This window comes from Sminthopsis crassicaudata, chromosome 3, assembly GCF_048593235.1.
Source record: "Sminthopsis crassicaudata isolate SCR6 chromosome 3, ASM4859323v1, whole genome shotgun sequence".
NCBI classification, from domain to species: domain Eukaryota; kingdom Metazoa; phylum Chordata; class Mammalia; order Dasyuromorphia; family Dasyuridae; genus Sminthopsis; species Sminthopsis crassicaudata.
In genome coordinates, this window is record NC_133619.1 from 64023983 (window position 1) to 64044787 (window position 20805).

The 20805-nt window shown below is 34.7% G+C and overlaps 2 protein-coding genes across 2 annotated transcripts in view; both read right to left on the bottom strand.

The window, feature by feature from the left end:
* Positions 1-15335, bottom strand: part of ARPC2 (actin related protein 2/3 complex subunit 2) — a 100799-nt gene extending 85464 nt beyond the window's left edge. Inside the window, exon 1 of the mRNA XM_074307648.1 lies at positions 15226-15335. The gene's annotated coding sequence lies outside the window, so the exon portion shown is untranslated. The remainder of the gene's footprint in view (positions 1-15225) is intronic.
* CXCR2 (C-X-C motif chemokine receptor 2) lies at positions 1883-15315 on the bottom strand. The gene is made up of 2 exons (XM_074307646.1): positions 15226-15315; positions 1883-3843 (listed from the first exon to the last, which is right to left on the bottom strand). The coding sequence occupies exon 2, from the start codon at positions 3829-3831 to the stop codon at positions 2758-2760; it is 1074 nt and encodes a 357-aa protein (XP_074163747.1). The 5' UTR covers positions 3832-3843; positions 15226-15315; the 3' UTR covers positions 1883-2757.
* Positions 15336-20805: the final 5470 nt, after the last annotated feature.

The window sequence follows — 20805 nt, forward strand, 5'->3', positions numbered from 1 at the left end:
TTTCTTCCCATCCTACTCTTCCCAGTTTGGAGGAAGAAGAGCATGATTTTTTTTCTTCACAATTTGCCTTTAGTGAATTGACCAACTGTTCTGGACAACAGTTTGGAACTATGACCAAAGAGCAATAAAACTTTCTATGCATTTTGATCTAGACAATTAGGTCTGCATTGTGAATACATCAAAGAAAAAGGGAAAGAACCTTTATGTACAAAAATAATTGTAGTGGCTCTTTTTGTGATGGAAGACAATTGGGATATGAGGGGATACTTATCAATTGGGAAATGGTTGGACAAATTGTGGCATATGATTGGGATGTAATACTACTTTGCTATAAAAAATGATGAGAGTTTTCAGAAAAACTTAGGAAGGCTTAGATGAGCTGATACAAAACTAAGTAAAATCAGGACAACATTATACATATTAACAACAAGACCATTATGATGATCAACTGTGAAAGACTTAGCTACTCTAATCAATACAAAGATCCAAGACAGATCCAAAGAACTCAAGACAAAAAAAATGCCATAGACTTTTAGAGAGGTTAGAAATGAACTCTGAAGGCAGATTGAAACAAACTTTTTTCACTTACTTTCTTTGTGTGTGTGTGTGTATAACACGGCTACTATGGAATCGCTATTAAACATGGCTTGATTTTGTCTACATGATTGTTATCATTTTATTGCCTTTTCAATGGGTGAGGAACTAGCTTGAAAGAGGGAAGGAATTTGGAACTCGATTTAAAAAAAATGTTAAAATAAACTACAATTATAAAAATAATTTAGTAGACTAAATGATAGTTGAGTTCCCTTAAAACTCTAAAATTTGATAACCATCATGATTTATGACTCCTTAAGTAGTTGGGAAAAGGAGTTAGTTGCTCTGATCAAGCTGTCAGAACTATCCCCAGCAAAAAATTATACACTTGCCTGAAATTTCTTCGGTATTCCAAAGCATCTAGGGAAAATATATTTGTATAAAAATTCATGTCCTCATAAAAAGAGGGGATGAGGATCATGCGACTAGGTACTTAATAACTGTAACTTAGGGAAAATACCAAATTTTTCTTACAGCCTTCCTCCCAAGACTTGCTTCCTTAAAATCTAAACCCATTCCATTTTACTGACCATTTCCTTTAGTTCTTCACAAATTGATGTCCAGCAACTGATTCTATTCTCCTTGACAACGACCTTTTAGAGACTTGAGCAGAAACATTCAGAACATTTCTTTTGAATGAATTGCACATAACTTTCTCCCTCCCCTGTTTTCTCACTAGTTTTTACTTTTAAGTAATTTATATATTTTAATATCATAATTTATTAATATATTCTGGCTTTGTGATCCTTCCTAGAGCCATTTCTTATAGCAAAGAATAAAAAGAGGGGGAAAATGAGTTCAACTAATAAACACAAGTCTGCTACTTCAAAGTATTTCATACTTGGGTTTCCTACCTCTTCAAAGAAGGTAAGGAAATATGTTCTTATGTCCCTTCTATGGAACCCAAATTGGTCATTATAATTTCATATAATTTCCATTTTTGGTGGTGGTTCTTTCAATTTTCATTGTTGTAGTCATTGTGCATGTTGTTCTCTTGGTTCTACTAACACACTTTGTATGACTACATATGAATCTTCTCATGCCCTCTTTTTTATATTTTTCATATACTTAATTTTTTTTCAATCCCTTAACAATGTTTGTGTATTTACATTTGTATGTGAGAAAGATTAAATTTCACACCTGTCAGAATATAAAGGAGCTGTTGGTCTAGCCCAAGAGAGCAAAGAACTTACCATATACCATCTACTGAACTTGGTTGCTACTCTTTTGAGCCCTTTCACAGGGAATCTTATTACAACAAAGAAAGTGATGGACAAGTAAAAGAGACTTTTCCTAATAAAATTTATTTTCAGCAGAACAAGTCCAAGAGTAAGACTAGGAATCAGGATTATCTTTTCAAATGGCTGACTAGAAGTTTTTCAAGTTTGATTTCTCTCTCCCATTTTCAGGTTTTTGATAGACACGATTGTTGGTTTTCAGGCTTTCAGTTATGTCAAACTTTTTTGTGATCCAGTATGGGGTTTTCTTGCCAAAGATACTGGAATGGTTTGCCATTTTCTTCTCCAGGGAATTAAGAAGTAAAGTGACTTGCTGAGGATCACACAGGTAGTGTGTATCTGAGGCCAGATTTAAACCTATCACCCAGCTGTCTCCAATGATAGTCAAGAGGATACACGAAAACAGGCTGATTTATAAAATCTGATACTTCCCCTGGTCCCACATCATACCCCTTTTCTGCTGTAGAATCACAATAGGTACCCTAAATGGGATCTAGGTTTTAAAGTTTCAAGAAATCATGCTGTGAGCTAAGGGAGTTAAATAATAGGAGCTGTCCTATTAATATGGCAACTGTAGAAGTCAGGAGAACCTGAGCTCAAATCTGGCCTCAGAAACTTAATACTTCCTAGCTGTGTGACCCTAAGCAAGTCACTTAGCCCTAAGTTCCTCAGCAAAAAAAAAAAAAATAAAAATATGGCACCTGCAATCCAAGAGTTCAAGATAATTGTAGAGGTAGACGTAATTCCTGTATCATCCAGTTGAAGTGGTATTCTTAAATAGGGTTCTCACTTTCCTTCCATTCCACATGATGGAGACATGCATGGAAAAGGAGAAGCTAACTCATTTAAGAGTGAAGTTTTGGAGATTATTGTGAGAAACACAAAGTACAGTGAAAAACTCATAAAAGCTTGATAAGAATGGTCTTCAAAGAGTGGTAGAGGTATTTCCAGAGGAGGAACCATGGACTGAGGGCTTGCTGTGCCGGGCTAAGAACTCTTTGCTGACCATACCATGGGCAGCCAGAATTTTGAGAAAGCTATATCGAAATTTATGTCCAATGAAGGCATAGATAATGGGGTTGAGGCAGCTATGGAGGAAGCCCAGTACCTCAGTGGCATTCATGGCCTGTTCAATCGCCTCCCTTCGTGCACAAGAGTCCTCAATTAGGTGGGTCCTCAGGAGGGTGTCAGTGACCAGCACCAGATTGTAAGGCAGCCAGCAGAGTAAGAACACAAGCACTACAGCAAAGATGACCCTCATGGCCCGATGCTTCTGCCCCATGTGCGCCTCAAAAAGGGTGCGTAGGGTGAAGCCATAGCAGAAGAGCATGACCAGTAGGGGCAGGACAAAGCCAAAGGACTGGGGCAGGATCCTCAGCACCAGCCGCCATTTATCAGTACTTTTGCCAATGTTCTCATAACAGACATAGCCATAATCTTTTGACTCTAGTTTCTCACGGAAGAGAAGAATGGGCATGGACAGGAGCAAGGACAGACCCCAGATGCCCATACAGATGAACTTTACCCAGTGGCGTTTTTGAGTCAAAGCACGGGTAGCATGGACTATGGCTAGATAGCGATCTACACTGATGCAGGCCAGCAGCAGAATGCCACTGTAGAAGTTGACCTCCTTCAGAAGGGAGACTAACTTGCAAAGAGGTGTGCCATAGATCCATCCTTGCACCTTGGAGGCAGCCCAGATGGGCAGTGACAGGGCAAAGAGCAGGTCAGCTATGGCCAGGTTGAGCAGGTAGATATCTGTGACTGAACGGTTGAGCCGGTTGTAGAGGATGACAAGCATCACCAGCGAATTTCCCAGCAAACTTAGCAAGAACACGAGGATGTATATTATGATGACAAAGTACTTGTTGAGGCTCCAGCCTTCCGGGGTGCAGGGTATTGCATCATCATACCCAAGTGGCAGGTCTGTACTGTATCCAGAAAAATTTGAATCATCATAAACCAAATTGTATAGATCATCTGGGATAAACTCAACCATATTCTAGACAGCCTGCAAAAGAGACCAGAATAATTTCATAATATAGTCATTCAATTCCTTTCCTCCCTCCTTTCCACTCATAAGAGAATCCCATAGGAAATTCAGATAATTGTATAAAATTATTCCTTCTGCATTTCAGAGGTTAGGGGTATGACACTCCCATGATCTGGAAAATCCATGTAAATTTTTTAGCCCTTTCTTTGGGTCAGAAAATAAGTCTGAATTATTATGGTATTAAAAAGAGAAAAAATACTGATATACATATATTTTTATGTATTTATGAGTTTGCAAACTTTTTCTGTGCCAAGGAAAGTCTCAATGTGAAATTGTATGCAAGAATACCTAACTTCAAATGTGCAAGACAAGAGGAAGTTCTAAGTTAAAGTTCCTTAACCTGAGGTCCCTCAACTTACTTTTAAAAATAATATTTAGGTAATTGTATTTCAATAAAATTGGTTTCTGTTGTAATTTTATATATTCTTTCTGTGTTCTTATATATAAAATTAAAAAATATTATTCTGAAGAGTCCATAGCTTTACTAGACTGCCAAAGGGGGTCCCTAGTATTAAAAAAGGATTAAAACCTCAGCTCTAAGATAATAAACAATTTGTTCATCTAAATGAGTGTTGTCCCCTTCAAAGTAGTTACCTTAGAAGGCTATTCACTTATTCCTACATAGCTTAAACACCAGGGAATGGCTTGGGAATGATATTTAGAACTTACAGCACATTCTTTTTTTTTGGGGGGGGAAAGGAATAAAAACAACAATAAAACTAAACAAGATAAGACAACATTTAACATGGTGTCTGGAACATAATATACATTTAATAGATGCTTATTGACTGGTGCTTACAGTAATAAAATCATTATTGTTATTTTTGGGGGTGTGACTATAGATTAGACCCACTTCCTTTTTTAAAAGTTAAATTTTTGAAGTCAGGAGGACATGAGTTCAAATTTGACCTCAAATACTTAATACATCGTGAACTTGGGCAAGTCACTTACCCCCAATTGCCTCAGGAAAAAAAAAGTTAAATTTTTTCCTTATTTAATATTTTGTTTTTCTCAATTACATGTAAAACAATTTTAATATTCTTTATTTTTAAATGTTGAGTTCCAAATTCCCTTCCTTCCCCTCCCTCAATTGAGAAGGCAAGCAATTTGATGTAGATTTTACATTTGTAGACATGCAAAACCCATATGAGTCAATCTGTGAAAGAAAACACAGATCAAAAAATCTCCAAGGAAAAAAAAAAAGAAAAAAGTATCTTTGATCTGAATTTAGGTTCTACCAGTTCTTTCTCTAGAAATGGATAACACCTTTCATTATAAGCCTTACAGAATTGATTTGGATTATTATATTGCTAAGAATAATTAAGTAATTTATAGTAGATCATCATGTACTATATACTGGTTCTGCTCATTTCACTTTGTATCAGTTCACATAAGTCTTTCTATGTTTTTATGAGATAATCCTGTTCATCATTTCTTAAAGCACAATAGTATTCCATTACAATCATATACAACTTATTCAGTCATTCTCCAATTTATGGGTATCCCCTGAATTTTCAATTTTTGCCTTCAGAGAAGTGTTGCTATTAATATATTTGTACACATGGGTCTTTTTCCTTTTTAAAAAAAATCTCTTTAGAAGTAGTGATATTGCTAGGTCAGTGAGTATGCATGATTTTATAGCCCTTTAGGCATAGTTCCAAATTGCTGTACAAGAATGGTTGAATCAGTTCACAACTTCACCAATAGTACATTAATGTTTTAATTTTCCCACATCTCTTCCAACATTTGTCATTTTCCTTTTTTGTCATACTAGCAATATGAAAAGTGTGAGATAGTAGCCCAAAATTGTTTTAATTTATTCTTCTCTCATCAAAAGTAATTTAGAGCATTTAAAAACATTACTATAAACAACTTTGATTACTTTGTTTGAAAACAAACTGTTCATATTCTCTGACCATTTATCAATTGACAAAAGGCTTTTATTTCTATTGTTTGACTCAGTTTTCCATATGTTTGAGAAATGAAGGCTTTATCAGAGAAAGACACTGTAAAATTATTTTTTATAATAATGATTATCAACTATGCATTCATCTGTGCTATTCTCCTTCCCATTATTTTTTTCTATTCTTGTCTCCTTTTATTTTGTCCATTCTCAAAAGTGTTTTATTTTTGACTTTTACCTTCACCAAACTGCCATCCCTTATGTCAGCTCCCTTCACCCTTCTCTTATCCCCTTCCTTTCCTATTTTCCTTTATGGTAAGATAGATTTCTATGCCCAAATAAATGTATATATTATTCCCTTTTTGAGTCAATTTCTAGGAGAGTGAAGTTCATGTGTTCCCCTCTGCTTCCCTTATTTCCCCCTCTTCTATTTTCAGTTAGTCTTTTATGCTAGATAATTTATCTTATCCTACCTCTCCTTTTCCCCTTTTCCCAGTGCATTCTTCTTTCTCATCCCCTAATTTTATTTTAAAAATATCATCCCTTATATTTATTTTTATGTTTTTATTATTTTTAATTATTATTTTTTGTTTTTTATGTTTATGTTTTTGTTTATTTTTAAAAATACCATCTTTTAAATATATCCCCTTATATGATCCCTTAAATATCAATCCCTTATCCTTAAATATCATCCATATCCAATTCACACTTGTGCCCTCTATGTATATTCCTTTTAACTGTCCTAATAACGAGAGTTCTTATGAGTCACAACTATCATCTTCCCATGTATGAATATAAACAGTTTAATTTTATCAAATCACTTATTATTTCTCTTTCTTGTTTACCTTTTTGTGTTTCTTTTGCATCTTGTACTTGAAAAATCAAATTTTCTGCTCAGTTTTGGTCTTTTCATCATGAATACTTGAAAGTCCTCTATTTCATTGAATATCCATTCCCCATTTTCCTTTCCCCCAAAGCAGTGTATTCAGTTTTTCTGGTTGGGTGGTACTTGCTTATAATCCCAGTTATTTTCACCCTTTAGAATATCATATTTCAAACCCCAGTCTTTTAATGTAGGAGAAGCTAAATATTGTGTTATCCTCACTGTAGCTCCATGATATTTGAATTATTTCTTTTTTGGCTGCTTGCAATATTTTCTCCTTCATCTAGGAGGTCTGGAATTGGCTACAATATTCCTGGGAATTTTCATTTTGGGATTCAGTGAATTCTCTCAATTTCTATTTTAGTCTCTGATTCTAGAATATCAGGATAATTTTCCTTGATAGTTTCTTGAAAGATGATGTCTAAATCCTTTTTTGATCAAGATTTTCTGGTAGTCCAATAATTTTAAAATTATCTCTTCTGGATCTATTTTCCAGGTCAGTTGTTTTTCCAGAAATATTTCACACTTTCCTCTATTTTTTCCTTCTTTTGGTTTTGTTTCATTGTTTATTGATTTCTCATAAAGTCATTAGCTTCCACTTGTTCAATTCTAATTTTTAGGGAATTATTTTCTTCAGTGAGATTTTGTAGTTCTTTTTCCACTTGGCCCAATCTACTTTTTTTTCCCCTGTGGCAATTGGGATTAAGTGACTTGCCCAGGGTCACATAGCTAGGAAGTGCCAAGTATCTGAGACCAGATCTGAACTCAGGTCCTCCTGACTTCAGGGCTGGTATTCTGTCCACTGCACCATCTAGCTGCCCCCTAATATACTTAAAAATTTTTTTCTTTCAGTGAATTTTTGTGCCTCTTTTTTCTATTTGACAAATTCTGTTTTTTAGGCATTCTTTCTCTCATTATCTTTTTATTTGACTTTACATATTTGGCAAAATATTTATTTTTTAAGATATTTTCTTCCATAATTTTTTGTGTCTCCTTTACCAAGTTGTTGACTTGTTTATCATGACTTTTTTTTGGCATCACTATTATTTACCTTCCCATTTTTTCTCTCCTCTCCTCCTTGACTTTCAAAATTCTTTTTGACTTCTTTCATGACCTGAGACTAATTTATGTTTTTCTTGGAGGCTTTGGATGTAAGAACTTTGATTTAGTTGTTTTCTATTCTGTGTGTTTTGATCTTCCTTCTCACCATAGCAACTTTCTATGATCAGAATTATTTATGCTGTATGCTCATTTTCCAGCCTATTTTTGTACTTTTAACTCATTGTTAAAATAGGGTTCTGTTCCAGGCTGGAGACATGCTGTCCCAAGAGTTAGCAGTTTTGAGCAGCTATTTTCAGATTTTTCCAGGGACTTGTAAGTTTTCAATTCTTCTAAAGTGGTATGATCTAAGGAAAGCTTTGTTTACTGTTGTCAATATAAAAAATATTTCATCCCATTCTTTTATGAGTTCTTCTGCTCCAGGAATTGTTTTATGGCATTATTTAAAGCTATTTGGAGGAGTTTGGGGAAAGCTCAAAAACAAAAGTGCCTTTTCTTTATCATCTTGGCTCAGTTCCTTCCCCTCCTCCTCTCTATAATAAGATCTTAATAAATATTTGCTGACTTGTTGACTGATGAGATATACTTTATGAGTATTTTAAAAATATTTTTTCCATGAGGAAACTAAAAATCAAAGCAGTCAAGTGAATCCCTCATCCATGGTAAAAAGCCAGAAATGATAGAGGTGGCCTGTGAACCCAAATCTCTGCTGATAAATTAGATTATCTTTTTGGTCCTCATTTGGGGCTACTGTGACCCTCAGCTCTGTACATTGGGAAAGAAGGGGCAATTGAGGAGAAAAGGGATGCAAATCAGCTGAATGAATTTGGAAGCCTTACTGAGCAAGTTTCCCCTATTGCTTTGGGATAAAATCCAGGCTGTGTATTGTTAGTATTCAAGACACTCCCTGTATAAGCAGTATGGCTTCACTCCACATCTCTGTTTTGATCTCTCATCATTCTTCTGTAAAATATTCTACTTCAACTAGATTGCTCTACTCCCTATCACCTGAATATGTCTTCTGATTCATATTGTTTCTCCCATCCCTACCTAAGAAACCACATTTTCCATCAGTTCAGGAAAACAACTTATATGATTATAGTAGTATTCTAAAAAAGGAACAATTGAGGACTTTCATAAACTGATGAAGAATGAAATAAGCAGAGTCAGGAAAATAATTTATATAAATGACAAGAAAATTGTAAAAACAGGAAACCTTCAGAAATTATAAAATCAATACAATGACCATTCATGAATCCATAGGATGAATATGCTATTCATTACAGAGTGGTGATGGAATTAGCATATAGAATGATACCCTAGTCATGCACACACATATATTTTGAATTTTATATTTTTAGAAAATATATTTTGCTTGCCATTAATATTTGGCATAAGAAATTTCTTTTCCTTTTTTTAAAAATAGGGTAATGGTAGGAGGAAAAGAAAATGGATTTCTGATAATTTAAAAAAAATAGATAGGAGTATATTTGAGATGTTAAATATATGGTATATTTCATATAGTTTCAGATGAGGTCACTGTATGATTAGTTTTATTTTATTATGAGTACTCTCATGAACTGAGTATAATATTTAAAAGCTTTGTAATGTGAAAAGATAAGAAAACCTTGCATATATATGTGTTTGTGTGTGCATGTATATACATACATAATGTATATACACATTTATGCATATATATTCTTATAGTATATATGCATATAGTATATTTGTGTGTATATATGTGTATATATATATATATATAATTTATTTGGAGTTGAATATATATATATGTATATATATATATATATATATATATATATATATATAGAGAGAGAGAGAGAGAGAGAGAGAGAGAGAGAGAGAGAGAGAGAGAGAGAGAGAAAGAGAGAGAGAGAAATTGAAGTTAGGATGTATACACACACATATATACTTCAATTGAAGTATATTATATATTATATACATACATATATATATATTATATATGTAATTGAAGTTAGGATGTATGTCTCTATAGACACATACATCCTAACTTCAATTTAAGAACTAGCTTTTGCTCTATTTTCTTCCTGAAATCTTTTTAAAACAGCTATTATGGAAAGAACAATGGGCAGAGAGCCAGGAGTCCTGGGTTCTAAGCACTATTCCACAATTAACTAACTTTGTGACTAGCAATTTGCTTAACATCTCCATAACACAATTTCCACATCTATAAAATGATAAAGTTGAACTAGATGGTTTTTAGATCCTTTCTGCCTAAATCCTACTAAGACTTTAAGGTCCAGCTCGTCTCGACATCTCCTCCATGAAGACGTCCCTGGACCTTTAAAACCTGAAGTGTCATGTCCCAAATGTTCTGAGCCCGTCTACCAGTTGGGTGCTCATTCAAATAGACCCCATAGTGCAATCTTTATACCAAGAAGCATCATGGTGTAGTAGAAAAATGAAATGATCTGGGAGCTGTGATTGAACCTTCTTTCCCTGTGAGACCTCATACAAATCAAGCAAGCCTCAATTTCCTCAATTATAAAAAAAATATAAGACCCACAGATTTACTGTGGAGAGGTATTTTCAGGTTCTAATTAAACTTTCTCATTTTAATAAGGAAACTGAGGCTCAGAAACATGAAAGGATCTGCTCAAGGTCCCACAATTCCTTTGTGGCAGGATCTCCTAACTTGCCATTCAGTACTACTTCAATAATATGATTTAGTTAGATAATTAATATTGTATATATCTAGCTAGAGAGTTCAAGATTTATTACTTCCTTGGTATGGGTACTCGCTAATAATACAGATTGCAGCTCCTCCACATTTTATGAGTTTTCATATTTGATTTTTTTTTTTTTTGCACAGAGGTCAATCTTTTAGAGATGAACCTCTGTGAATTTAAATAGGTTGGTCTGTGGATGATCCATATGTCCATCACCCAGGTCTGTATCCAAAATTCTTCCAATTGATAAGATTGAAAGGAGCAGGGAAGGGAACAAGCATTTAAGTGCCTATTATGTGCTTGGATAAGCATATATATATATATATACATATATATATATATATATATGTATAAACTACCACATTTGGTCATCACAACAACCTTGAAAAGTGTTACTATGTCAATTTTATCATTGAGGACACCAATGCAGACAGAGGTTAAATGACACAACTAGTATCTGAAGTTGAATTTGAACTCAGGTCTTCCTGCTTCAGAACTACTTTAGAGCAAGAATGAGACCTGTGATAGCTTGTACTTGACTGGCATACCCTTCAGAACTCAAGATCACTTTCATGTCATGATGAGGCACTGGAGTAGTATATTAAGGGAAGATCCCTGTGTGTGCATATGTAGAAGAATTTTAGGCTGGAAGGGATCTCCAAGATCATCTGATCCAACTCCTCTACATCATTCAGTGATCATTCTACATCATTTGTCAATGATGTCAACTATTATGTGCCAGGTAGCATACTAATACCTGGAGCTATAAAGACAAAAACCAAAATAATTGCTGACTAAAGAAGTTTACATTCTGGGATGGGGCTTCTTAACTTTTGGGGGTCATAACCCTTTTTGGCAGTGTCTGGTGAAGCCAATGGACTCTTTCTTGGAATAATAAATTTAAATGCATATATAGAGCAAAATATTATAAAAGAAACCAATTGTTAGAATCTAATCATCAAATATATATATATTTAAAAGTTCATGTACTCTGAGTTAAGAATCCCTAGTCTAAGAATTTATGGACAGCAAGGTTTTGTTTGAAGAGCACACAACTGCTCATATACATATGCATGTATGTATATATGTGTGTTAGAGTGAGAAATTGCTGGCAAAAGGCAAACAGAAGTTATCAGTGGGAATGACAGGATGATTATTGGCAGCTACCAATTATGCTCCAATTGTGTTTAAGACATTTTGGGACATAGTCCTTTTTCTATTGTTCATGAAATATCTTGGCAGAAATTAATTGAGGGGAGGGAAAGAGAAAAGAAGGAATATGGACTGAGGGCTAGCATTGTGAGGGGTGAATCTATCTATAGAAGAGAGTGAGGGCGTTCCTGGGAGCTTGGAGCCTTAGTGTTTGTGTGAATGACTCAGAATGTGGGGAGAAGCAGAGTGGGTTCTGAGAATAATTGTGTGTGGAGGCTGAGATAGGTAGGTGCCCAGCAGGCACTCAAAGATTCAATGTGAGAATGAGTGTTAGAATGAGGGAGGAGGCTGGTGCATTGAACCCTCAACCAAGAGGAACTGCACGTGGGAGGTTTAGTTCTAAAGATTCTTCTCTCTCTCTCTCTCTCTCTCTCTCTCTCTCTCTCTCTCTCTCTCTCTCTCTCTCTCTCTCTCTCTCTCTCTCTCTCTTTTGTAGCAATACCAGTGTTATGAAATAATCATGAGAGGGGTCATTAAGCATCTAAAGCCTTGTACCATTGATCAGAATTGACATTTTCCAAGTTTCCCATATGTTTCTCTTCCCCACCTACACTTTTCTCTCCCTACCCCATTCCATTCTCCTGGAAAAAGAGCAGCAGGAAGAGGGTTGGTCGTGTGGGTAGATCCTATGCAGACTCAGAACCAAGAAGCTGGGTGAGCCCTACTAGGATCGGGAACTACATCTATATTCTCCTGACTAGAATCCCATTCTCTGAAGCCTTCTCCCTCTAGAGATGCCTCTGCCTTATGTCTTCTCCTTACTGGTGAATCTCTAGCCCAGACCTTTATTTCATGGGGAATCCCAGCCATACTTTTAACTTCCTCTCCCCCACATCTCCTGTACTCTCTGTCCAATACCCCCTCATCCAGCTTCCTTTTCTGTGTTGTTTTTCCCCTTTAGGGTGAGGGTGAGGGTGGAAGCTGGAAGTTGGTATAGAAAGCAAGCTTCTTGAAGATATAGACTGGCTTATTTGCTTATAATAGAATCTATAGCTCTCAGTAGAATACCTGACACATATGCTAAGAAGTGCACTACTTCTTATCCATCTATTTCTCTATTATCTATCTTTTATCTATGTATCTATTTATCTTTCTATCATTTATCTACCTCCTATCTTTTCTTTATCTCTCTCTCTCTGCTTATGTTTGTATCTCTGTGTCTGTTTATTTCTATGTCTCTCACTCATATTTCTTGCTTTCTATCTATATGTTCATTTATTGTTTGTACATCTACCAATCTGACTGTCCTTCTATCTATCCACTTGTTCAGGGTTTGAAGATCTAAGGTAAATAAAAGTCTCTGGACCTTTGGGGGGGGGGGTAAGGGCAAAAAGCAGAGGAACCAAAGAGAGGAAAATTTCAAGGCTTACCAGCCAGATGATTTTCCAGTTTGGTGCTAGCTTCTGAAAAGTAGATATGACCAGTGAAAGGGTGGAGGTACTATAGAATCATAAGAGGGAGGTGCCTGGCACATGAAGCCGTTCAACCAGAAGTGGATCTCCCAGAGGGGACAGGATATTTTTAATAGTTTATTTGAATTAATAGCCAGTGTAGCTTACTCCAGAAAACTTCAGCTTTCTCTTTCTGAAAATTTCTCCATTTACCCTCTATTCTGCACTCTGCCGGTTAACCTATTCCCCCAAATCTGGGGATAAACAACTTCATCTGCCACTTGTCTCCTTCAGTCCAGCTTTTCTACAATTCTCTTTGTTTTCGCTTTTAAATCTATTGCTGTGAGCCAATATTTCATAAAGGGAGCCAAGATAAGGCTGGAATATCTGTTAAGTCTAGATTGTTGGCTTTTCTAAAGACATCTTTTTTAGTTTCAACCTCTGCTCCAAGAGACCCCTTAAAGCCCTTTTCCATGTTCCATCTTACCCCTTTTAAATGACCCATTCTGGAGTTATTAGTGAGTCCTTCTGCTTCATAAAGAACCTCATTCACCAATCATCTGCTCTGAATTTATACTCCCTTTTAGGTCCTGGCAACATCTTTCAAGTTGCATCAGTATTGGTTCTGAAAAATATGGTACCACAGCAATTTACCAGCCCTATTTCAGTTTTCTAATTCTGGTAGTAAGTAATATTTAATAAAAAGGAGAAAATGATAAGAACATAACAATATCTTGTACATTCAATCAAATGTTATTGGCTATGTTTCTATTGTATTAAAAATCATCACAGCAAAAAGGATAAAAACAAGTTTAGCCATGTGAGTTGCTCCTCAAATTTTTTTCCTTTCCTTATGTTTCTACATTTCTAGGCTCAGAGAAACACCAGAGACCATTTGCAATAAAACCATTTAGAATTATCCTCCAAAAGCAGATCCCAGGGTTATATGCTGTGATTAGGGCAGCAGTTCTCACATTTTTGGGTTTCAAGACCATTTTATACTCTTAAAAACTGAAGATCCCAAAATAATTTTTATTTATGTGAATTATATCTATTTTTACTTATATAAGAATTTAAAACATCTTAATATTATTGTGAAAATATATCTAAACTCAAGGACTCCCTGAAAAGGTCTCAAGGGTCCTTTGGGGTCCTATATCACACTTTGAAATATTAACTGCTATACTGAGGTATGCTAAACCTTCAGATTTGCCTTTCCACCTCTGTATTTATCTCACTGGAATTGAAAGAAGTGGATTCAGGTCAGCTGATATTTCAAAAAGCTGAGGCTTTTTTATATATAATCAGCATATAACTATGCTAACCTTTCATGTCTTCCCACGACAGGGATAAAAATTAGTGAGACTCACTCTTCCCATTTCCTACAGACATCTTGTTTCTTCCAAGGATGCCTTTGGTGTTCATTTTGACCCAATTTTACTTGTTTAAAAAAGTTTGGTAGAGGTGAGAAGAGAGTACCATTCCTTCCAATAGCCCCTTAAATAATAAGGGATGACTTTATCTACATTTATAATACAGAGCCACAGGACATTAACCTTCTCAGTGGTTCTACTTTCTGCTTTCTCTTGGGGTTACTGTAGGATTTCCTTTGATTTCTAAGCAGCACAAACCCTCTATTTGATTACTTCTGTAAATCAGTAGTGTTTAGGAAAAATAGATTGTATATGTAAAATTGGAAAGGGTTTTAAAATCTATCTGATGTCATTGTAGAAATGTTCAAAGTAGGTTTCAAAAAAACTGATGTTAGTGTCCCAAAGCCACATGCTAACTGTCAGCACTGAGAGTCAAATTCAGGTCTTCTGAATAGAAATCCAGTCCACATTTTACTGACCAAATGATGTATGCAAATGGGCATTTTCTTACTATTTTAAGGATAAAGGAAGAGAGAAAAGCTAATTCAGGGCAAATGTCAGCAAGCATTTTCTAAAGGAAGTGGGTCAGAGTAAGGGTAGCATTGTGGTCTTGATTTCTTGTAACCTTTCAGATCAAGTCTACTTTTTGGCTGAATTCTCAGCTTAGCTGAGAGCTGAAGAATGGTTCTTCCCCAAGACAAAGGGATGACAGAATGATCTGGGGAGGTCTTTCATCTGAAAGAGTTTCTCTCTGTTGGGGAAACCTTCTCTCCTCACTTCCCAGTAGACCTTAATGAAAGCCCCTCCTTACCTGTTGCTGCCGCCACCTCTGAAGTGAGTCAGGATCCAAAAGCTGAATGTGCTGTTAGACAGGAAGAAATGTGAAGTGGCTGTTAGGGAGAAACCTTACGAAATTGGTCTAAGGAGGGGAAATGCAGGAGGCCCTAAGTCGATCAACCAGCGAATCAGAGAGACTATTAACTTGTGGAGCTGGTGTCAAGAAGACCTGAGTTTAAATCCTATCTTAGATACTAGCTGCATGACCCACCAAAAGAAAATAAGCCTCTTTAGTATAAAGGCTTTTTCTTGTATTTTGTAACTCTAGTGCCTAACACAGTACCTGGCGCACAGAAAGCACTTAAAGGACATTCTGGCTGGTGAAGGGAATTGAAACTATATCTTGAATTCCTTTTTCCCTTATAGCTTCAGTCTAGCAGCATAGAATAGATTGAGACTCCTGTCTCTGATTTTTTTTTTTTTTTTTTGGTAATAATAGCTAGCTTTTATAACCCAGTAAAGAATTGTGTTAGAATCCGGTTTCAGGCATTTTTCTAGCTGTGTGATCCTGGACAAGTCCCTTTGCCTTCATTGCTTTCTGTTTCCTCATCTGGAAAATGGGAATAATAATAGCACTTATCTCAAAGGATGTGCTAAAACCAGTGGAGCCAATTGTTAAGCAAATGTTCAGTTGCTCATTTATATCTCAGAAATTGACAAATGTTGCAAATGGGACCCAATTTACTTTTTTATTGTTTGTTTAGATTTAAGAAAACAATTGAGAAAATGTTAATAATGAAGATTAAACTTAAAAGTAATTTGTGCCTTTTTGAAAATCTGGTTTTTAAACACTTCCTATCATAGTCCTGCCTGTAGACTTGGTTGTGAGGATCATATGAAGTATGTAAAGGGTTCTGAAAGTTTTAAAGAGCTATATGACTATTATGATGATGATTATAAATTAGCTAGTATTTTGATAAGAAATCAAATAGAAGGGTCTCTGTTATTACTACACTGAAGCCATGAGGGAAGAACCCAGCTGGAAAGGGATCTACCAAACCATGGTTACAAGCCTCCTCACTAACCAGGTCATCCTTGGAATGCCTTCATTTCTCAAAAAGTTGAAAATACTATGCTTTGATCTACATTCAGTCTCCACAGTTCTCTTTCTGAATGCAGACAGCATTTTTCATCCCAACTGTATTGAAATTGTCTTGGATCATTGCATTGCTAAGAAGAACTAAATCCATCGCAGTTGATCATCACATAATCTTGCTGTTACTGTGTACAATGTTCTCCTATTTATTTATTTATTTTTGCTGAGGTAATCGGAATTAAGTGACTTGCCCAGGGTCACACAGCTAGAAAGTATTAAAGGTCTGAGGCCAGATTTGAAATCAGGTCTTCCTGACTTCAGAGCTGGGGCTCTATCTACTACTGCATCATCTAGCTGCCCCTGTCATCCTGATTCTGCTCATTTCACTCAATATCAGTTCATGTAAGCAACTGATTGCTTTCTAAACCTAATTAGTTTTTAATATCTCTCAAAACAATGTAGTTTGAAGTGATGAATCACTTATATTTTCTTAGTTCCTAAACCCTGTGTTATAGGGTTGCTATAGATGCTATAGAATTTCTAATTCAATCATTCAGAAACTATTTATTAAATGATTGCATTGTGCTGGGAATGCAAAGAAACAAAAATATGATCCCTACTCTAGGAGAACTTGCATTCTAACTTGAGAGATGACATTTGCTTTACTAAGGACAACATAGGACATGAAGCATCTAGAGGAATCAGAAAAGACTTTTTTGCAAGATAGTCCTTGAGCTGAGTCTTTAAAAAAGCCAGGGATTCTGAGAGACAAATTAGAAGGAAATATATTCCAGGCATGAAGCACAACCTCTTCAAAGACATGGAGATAGACAATGATAATTAGCAACTAGCCAGTATTGCTGAACTACAGAGTGCAAAGAAGGGGGTGATATATAAGAAGCCCGGAGAGCTAAGGGAAAGGCCAAGATGTGATGAGTTTTAAATCCTAAACAAAAGAATTTATATTTAATTCTAGAGGTACCACAGGAATAGAAAACTATATGTATTTGTCTGACTCATAATTTTCCACATGCCTTGGAATAAGTGACAACAACTTCTTTTCTTTACCATATCTAAGCCCTCCTAAATTTAAAAAGGATTATTTGTTTATAAAGATAGATATAGATATATACACATATCCATGGCCTATTCTCATAGTTCTTTATAAGATTTGCAGGGAGAAGAACCAAAACACATATGGTTCAGGGCAAATCCCTATTCCCAGTCTAGGTATTAGTTAAAGAAACAGGGAGTCCTTTCCCTTAGGACATAGTGTTAATGCTCACGACCTTTTTTCTCTTTAATCCCTAAAAAAAATTTGCTTGCCAACAGTTTAAATTCCATTTTGGGCAAGAATTTATGGGTTTAAGGCATTCTAATCATAAGAAAGGAAAGGAGTGGAGATTTCCTACCCATAGGGCAATGTTTTCTTTCATGCCTACAATAATTGGGAAGATTCAATGGAAAAGGGAAACCATGGGATAAGCTCTACAAGTTAGTGGCAGAAAGTAGGCAGAACCTAGAATGGATAACTTGGAAGATATGATTATATAAAGAATATAGAAGAAAATGAGAGACCAGATGATTATAGTGGTCATGAATCAGAAAATAAGTAACCAGAATAAACAGAAAGAAAAGGAAGGGAGAATTTACTAGACTAAATGAAAAGAAAAAAGTTGTATACATAGAAACATATACATGTACATGGATATGTCTGTTTATCTAGCTATCTATCTACTTATATATCTCTGGATAAAAGCAAGAGAAAGAGTAATTAATAAACAAAACCCTAAAGGGAAAGAGATAACAGAAAAGAAAAGGGAATCAAGGGTGAGAGGAAAAGCCAGTAGGAATAGGATCACCTTAAAAAAGATCAAGGTAGGGGCAGCTAGGTGGCACAGTGAATAGAACACCAGTCCTAAAGTCAGGAAGACCTGGGGTCAAATCTGATTTCAGATACTTAACACTTCCTAGCTATGTGACCCTAGGCAAGTCACTGAAACTCAATTGGCTGAGCGGGGGAAAAAAAAAAAAAAAAAAGTAATTAAAGAAGCATTATACTGTGTTTATAGCAGAAGAGGGGAAACAAATCATAGCTTAAAAAAACCCCTGTAACTTTAGAGTTAAATGGAGGAAAAATATAAACTTAACTTAAAGTTTTAAACATGAATGAATTAAACAATCCAATAAAATTAAAAAGAACTATAGATTGAATTAGAAAACAAAACCCTACAATGTGTTACTTAAAAGAAACACTTTAAAAAATAAGGATATATAAAACATAGAAAATCATTATTCATTAAATGAATCCAAAAAGCAGGAGATACCATTTTTCTTCATACAAATCAAAAACAAATTAAAAAAAATAAACAAGGAAATTACACTGTGCTGAAGAGAAACTTTGACAACAAAACAAATATCAGTAATAAACATACATTCAAATGCCTTAGCATCCAAATCCATAAAAGAAATATTATTTAATCTTCAGGAAGACATAGACAATAACACAATGGTGACAAGAGACTTGAATATCCCTTTGTCAGTTTTGGATAAGTCTAGCATTTCCTTTTGTTTTATGGAACTGGACAAGCTTCTGGTGATACTAGAGTTAAAAGACATATAGAATCTTCTAGATGGGACAGCAAAATAATATATATATTTCTCTGTACCACATGAAATGCTTCCCCCCAACTTGTTTCTGCATTTTTAATTTTATTTTCTTTCATTAATTAGTATTTTTCTAGTTACATATAAAGATAATTTTGAAAATTCCCCATTGTAAGATTTTTTAACTTCAAATTTTCCTCCCTCCCTTCCCCTCTTTCCTCTTCAAGACAGCAAACAATCTAATATATGTTATACATGCACAATCATATTTAACATAATTCCACATTAGTAATGTTTTGAAATAAGACTCAAAACAAAAGGAAAAACCATGAGAAAGAAAACCAAAACCAAACCAAAACAAAAAAAAGTGAAACTAGTATGCTTCAATCTGCATTCAGATTCCATAGTTCTTTCTCTGGAACCACATGAAACTTTTACAGAAATTGGCCTTGTATTGGGGCAGAGAGATATTGCAAAACAAATGTAAAAAAACTAAAAATAATTAATACATCTTTTATAGACCATAATGCAATATGAATAGAAATTGGTTTGGCACCACAAACTAAAGATACAGTCAAATGACAATAGCAATGAAATCTTAAATAATAAGGGGCCAAGCAATAAATTGTAGAAACAATTAATAATTATATAAAATAAAATGATAATGATGAAATAACATATTCAAATTTTAGTAATGCAGCCAAAGCAATCCTCAGGGGGAAATGATATCTTTACAATTGTACATTAACAAAACAAAAAAAGAAGATATTAATTAACTCCATATACTTTTTTAAAATTAGTGAATCAACAAATAAACAAAGCTAAAATAAGCACAAAAGAGAAGGTATTAATCTGACGGGAAATGGATAAAGTGGAAACAACTCCCCCTCCCATAGAAATGGTAGACAAAATTTAAAACTTCTTAAAAAAAACCTAATAAAATTGGTACACCCTTAGCTAACCTGACTAAAAAGAAGAGAGCAGAAAATCAAATCAATAAAATGGCAAATGAATAAAGTAGAATCACAGCAAAATCAGAAGAAATAAAAAGAATAGCCAGAACTTGTTGTGTATAATTATATGCTAATAAAACTGAGAACACAAAAGAAGTGGAGGAATATCTTAAGAATATTAAATCTCAGGACAGCTAGGTGGCATTGTGGATAGAGTACTGACCCTGAAGTCAGGAGGACCTGAGTTCAAATTCAGACTTAGATACTTAACAATTACTAACTATGTGATCCTAGGCAAGTTACATAACCCCAACTGACTCACCATAAAAAAAAAAAATAAATTGAACATTTAAACTATCAGAAAACTAACTAAAGATTTTAAATAATTCAATTTAAGAAAAGAAAATAGATCTAGTTTTAAAGGAATGACCACAGAAAAAGGCCCTCATCTGATGAATTCATAAGAGAATTCTACAAAAATTTTAAGGCTCATTTAGTACTCATACTTCACAAATTCTATAAATTTCAGAAAGAAGAATCCTACCATATTCATTATTTTGAGACAAATATAATCCAACAAAAGATGGAAATAAAACATAGGGCTATATCATTATTGAATATTTACTCAAAAATTTTTAAAAGAAAATCCCATCCAATTGCAGTGATTTATGCAAGAAACCATTCATTAAGTTCACATGGAATTTATGCCATGGATACAAATATGGTTCAATATTACGAAAATAATCAATATAACTAATCATATTGAAAACCAAAGCATCCAAAACCACATGATCATCTTGAAAGATGTAGAAAAAGCCCTTGACAAAATACAACACTCTTTTATGCTAAAAATCCTACAAAATATAATCATAGATGGACCTTTTTTAGTCTCAAAAAAAGAAAAGAAAAGCATTTATAAAATTAATAACAAAGCATTATATACAATGGGGATATACTT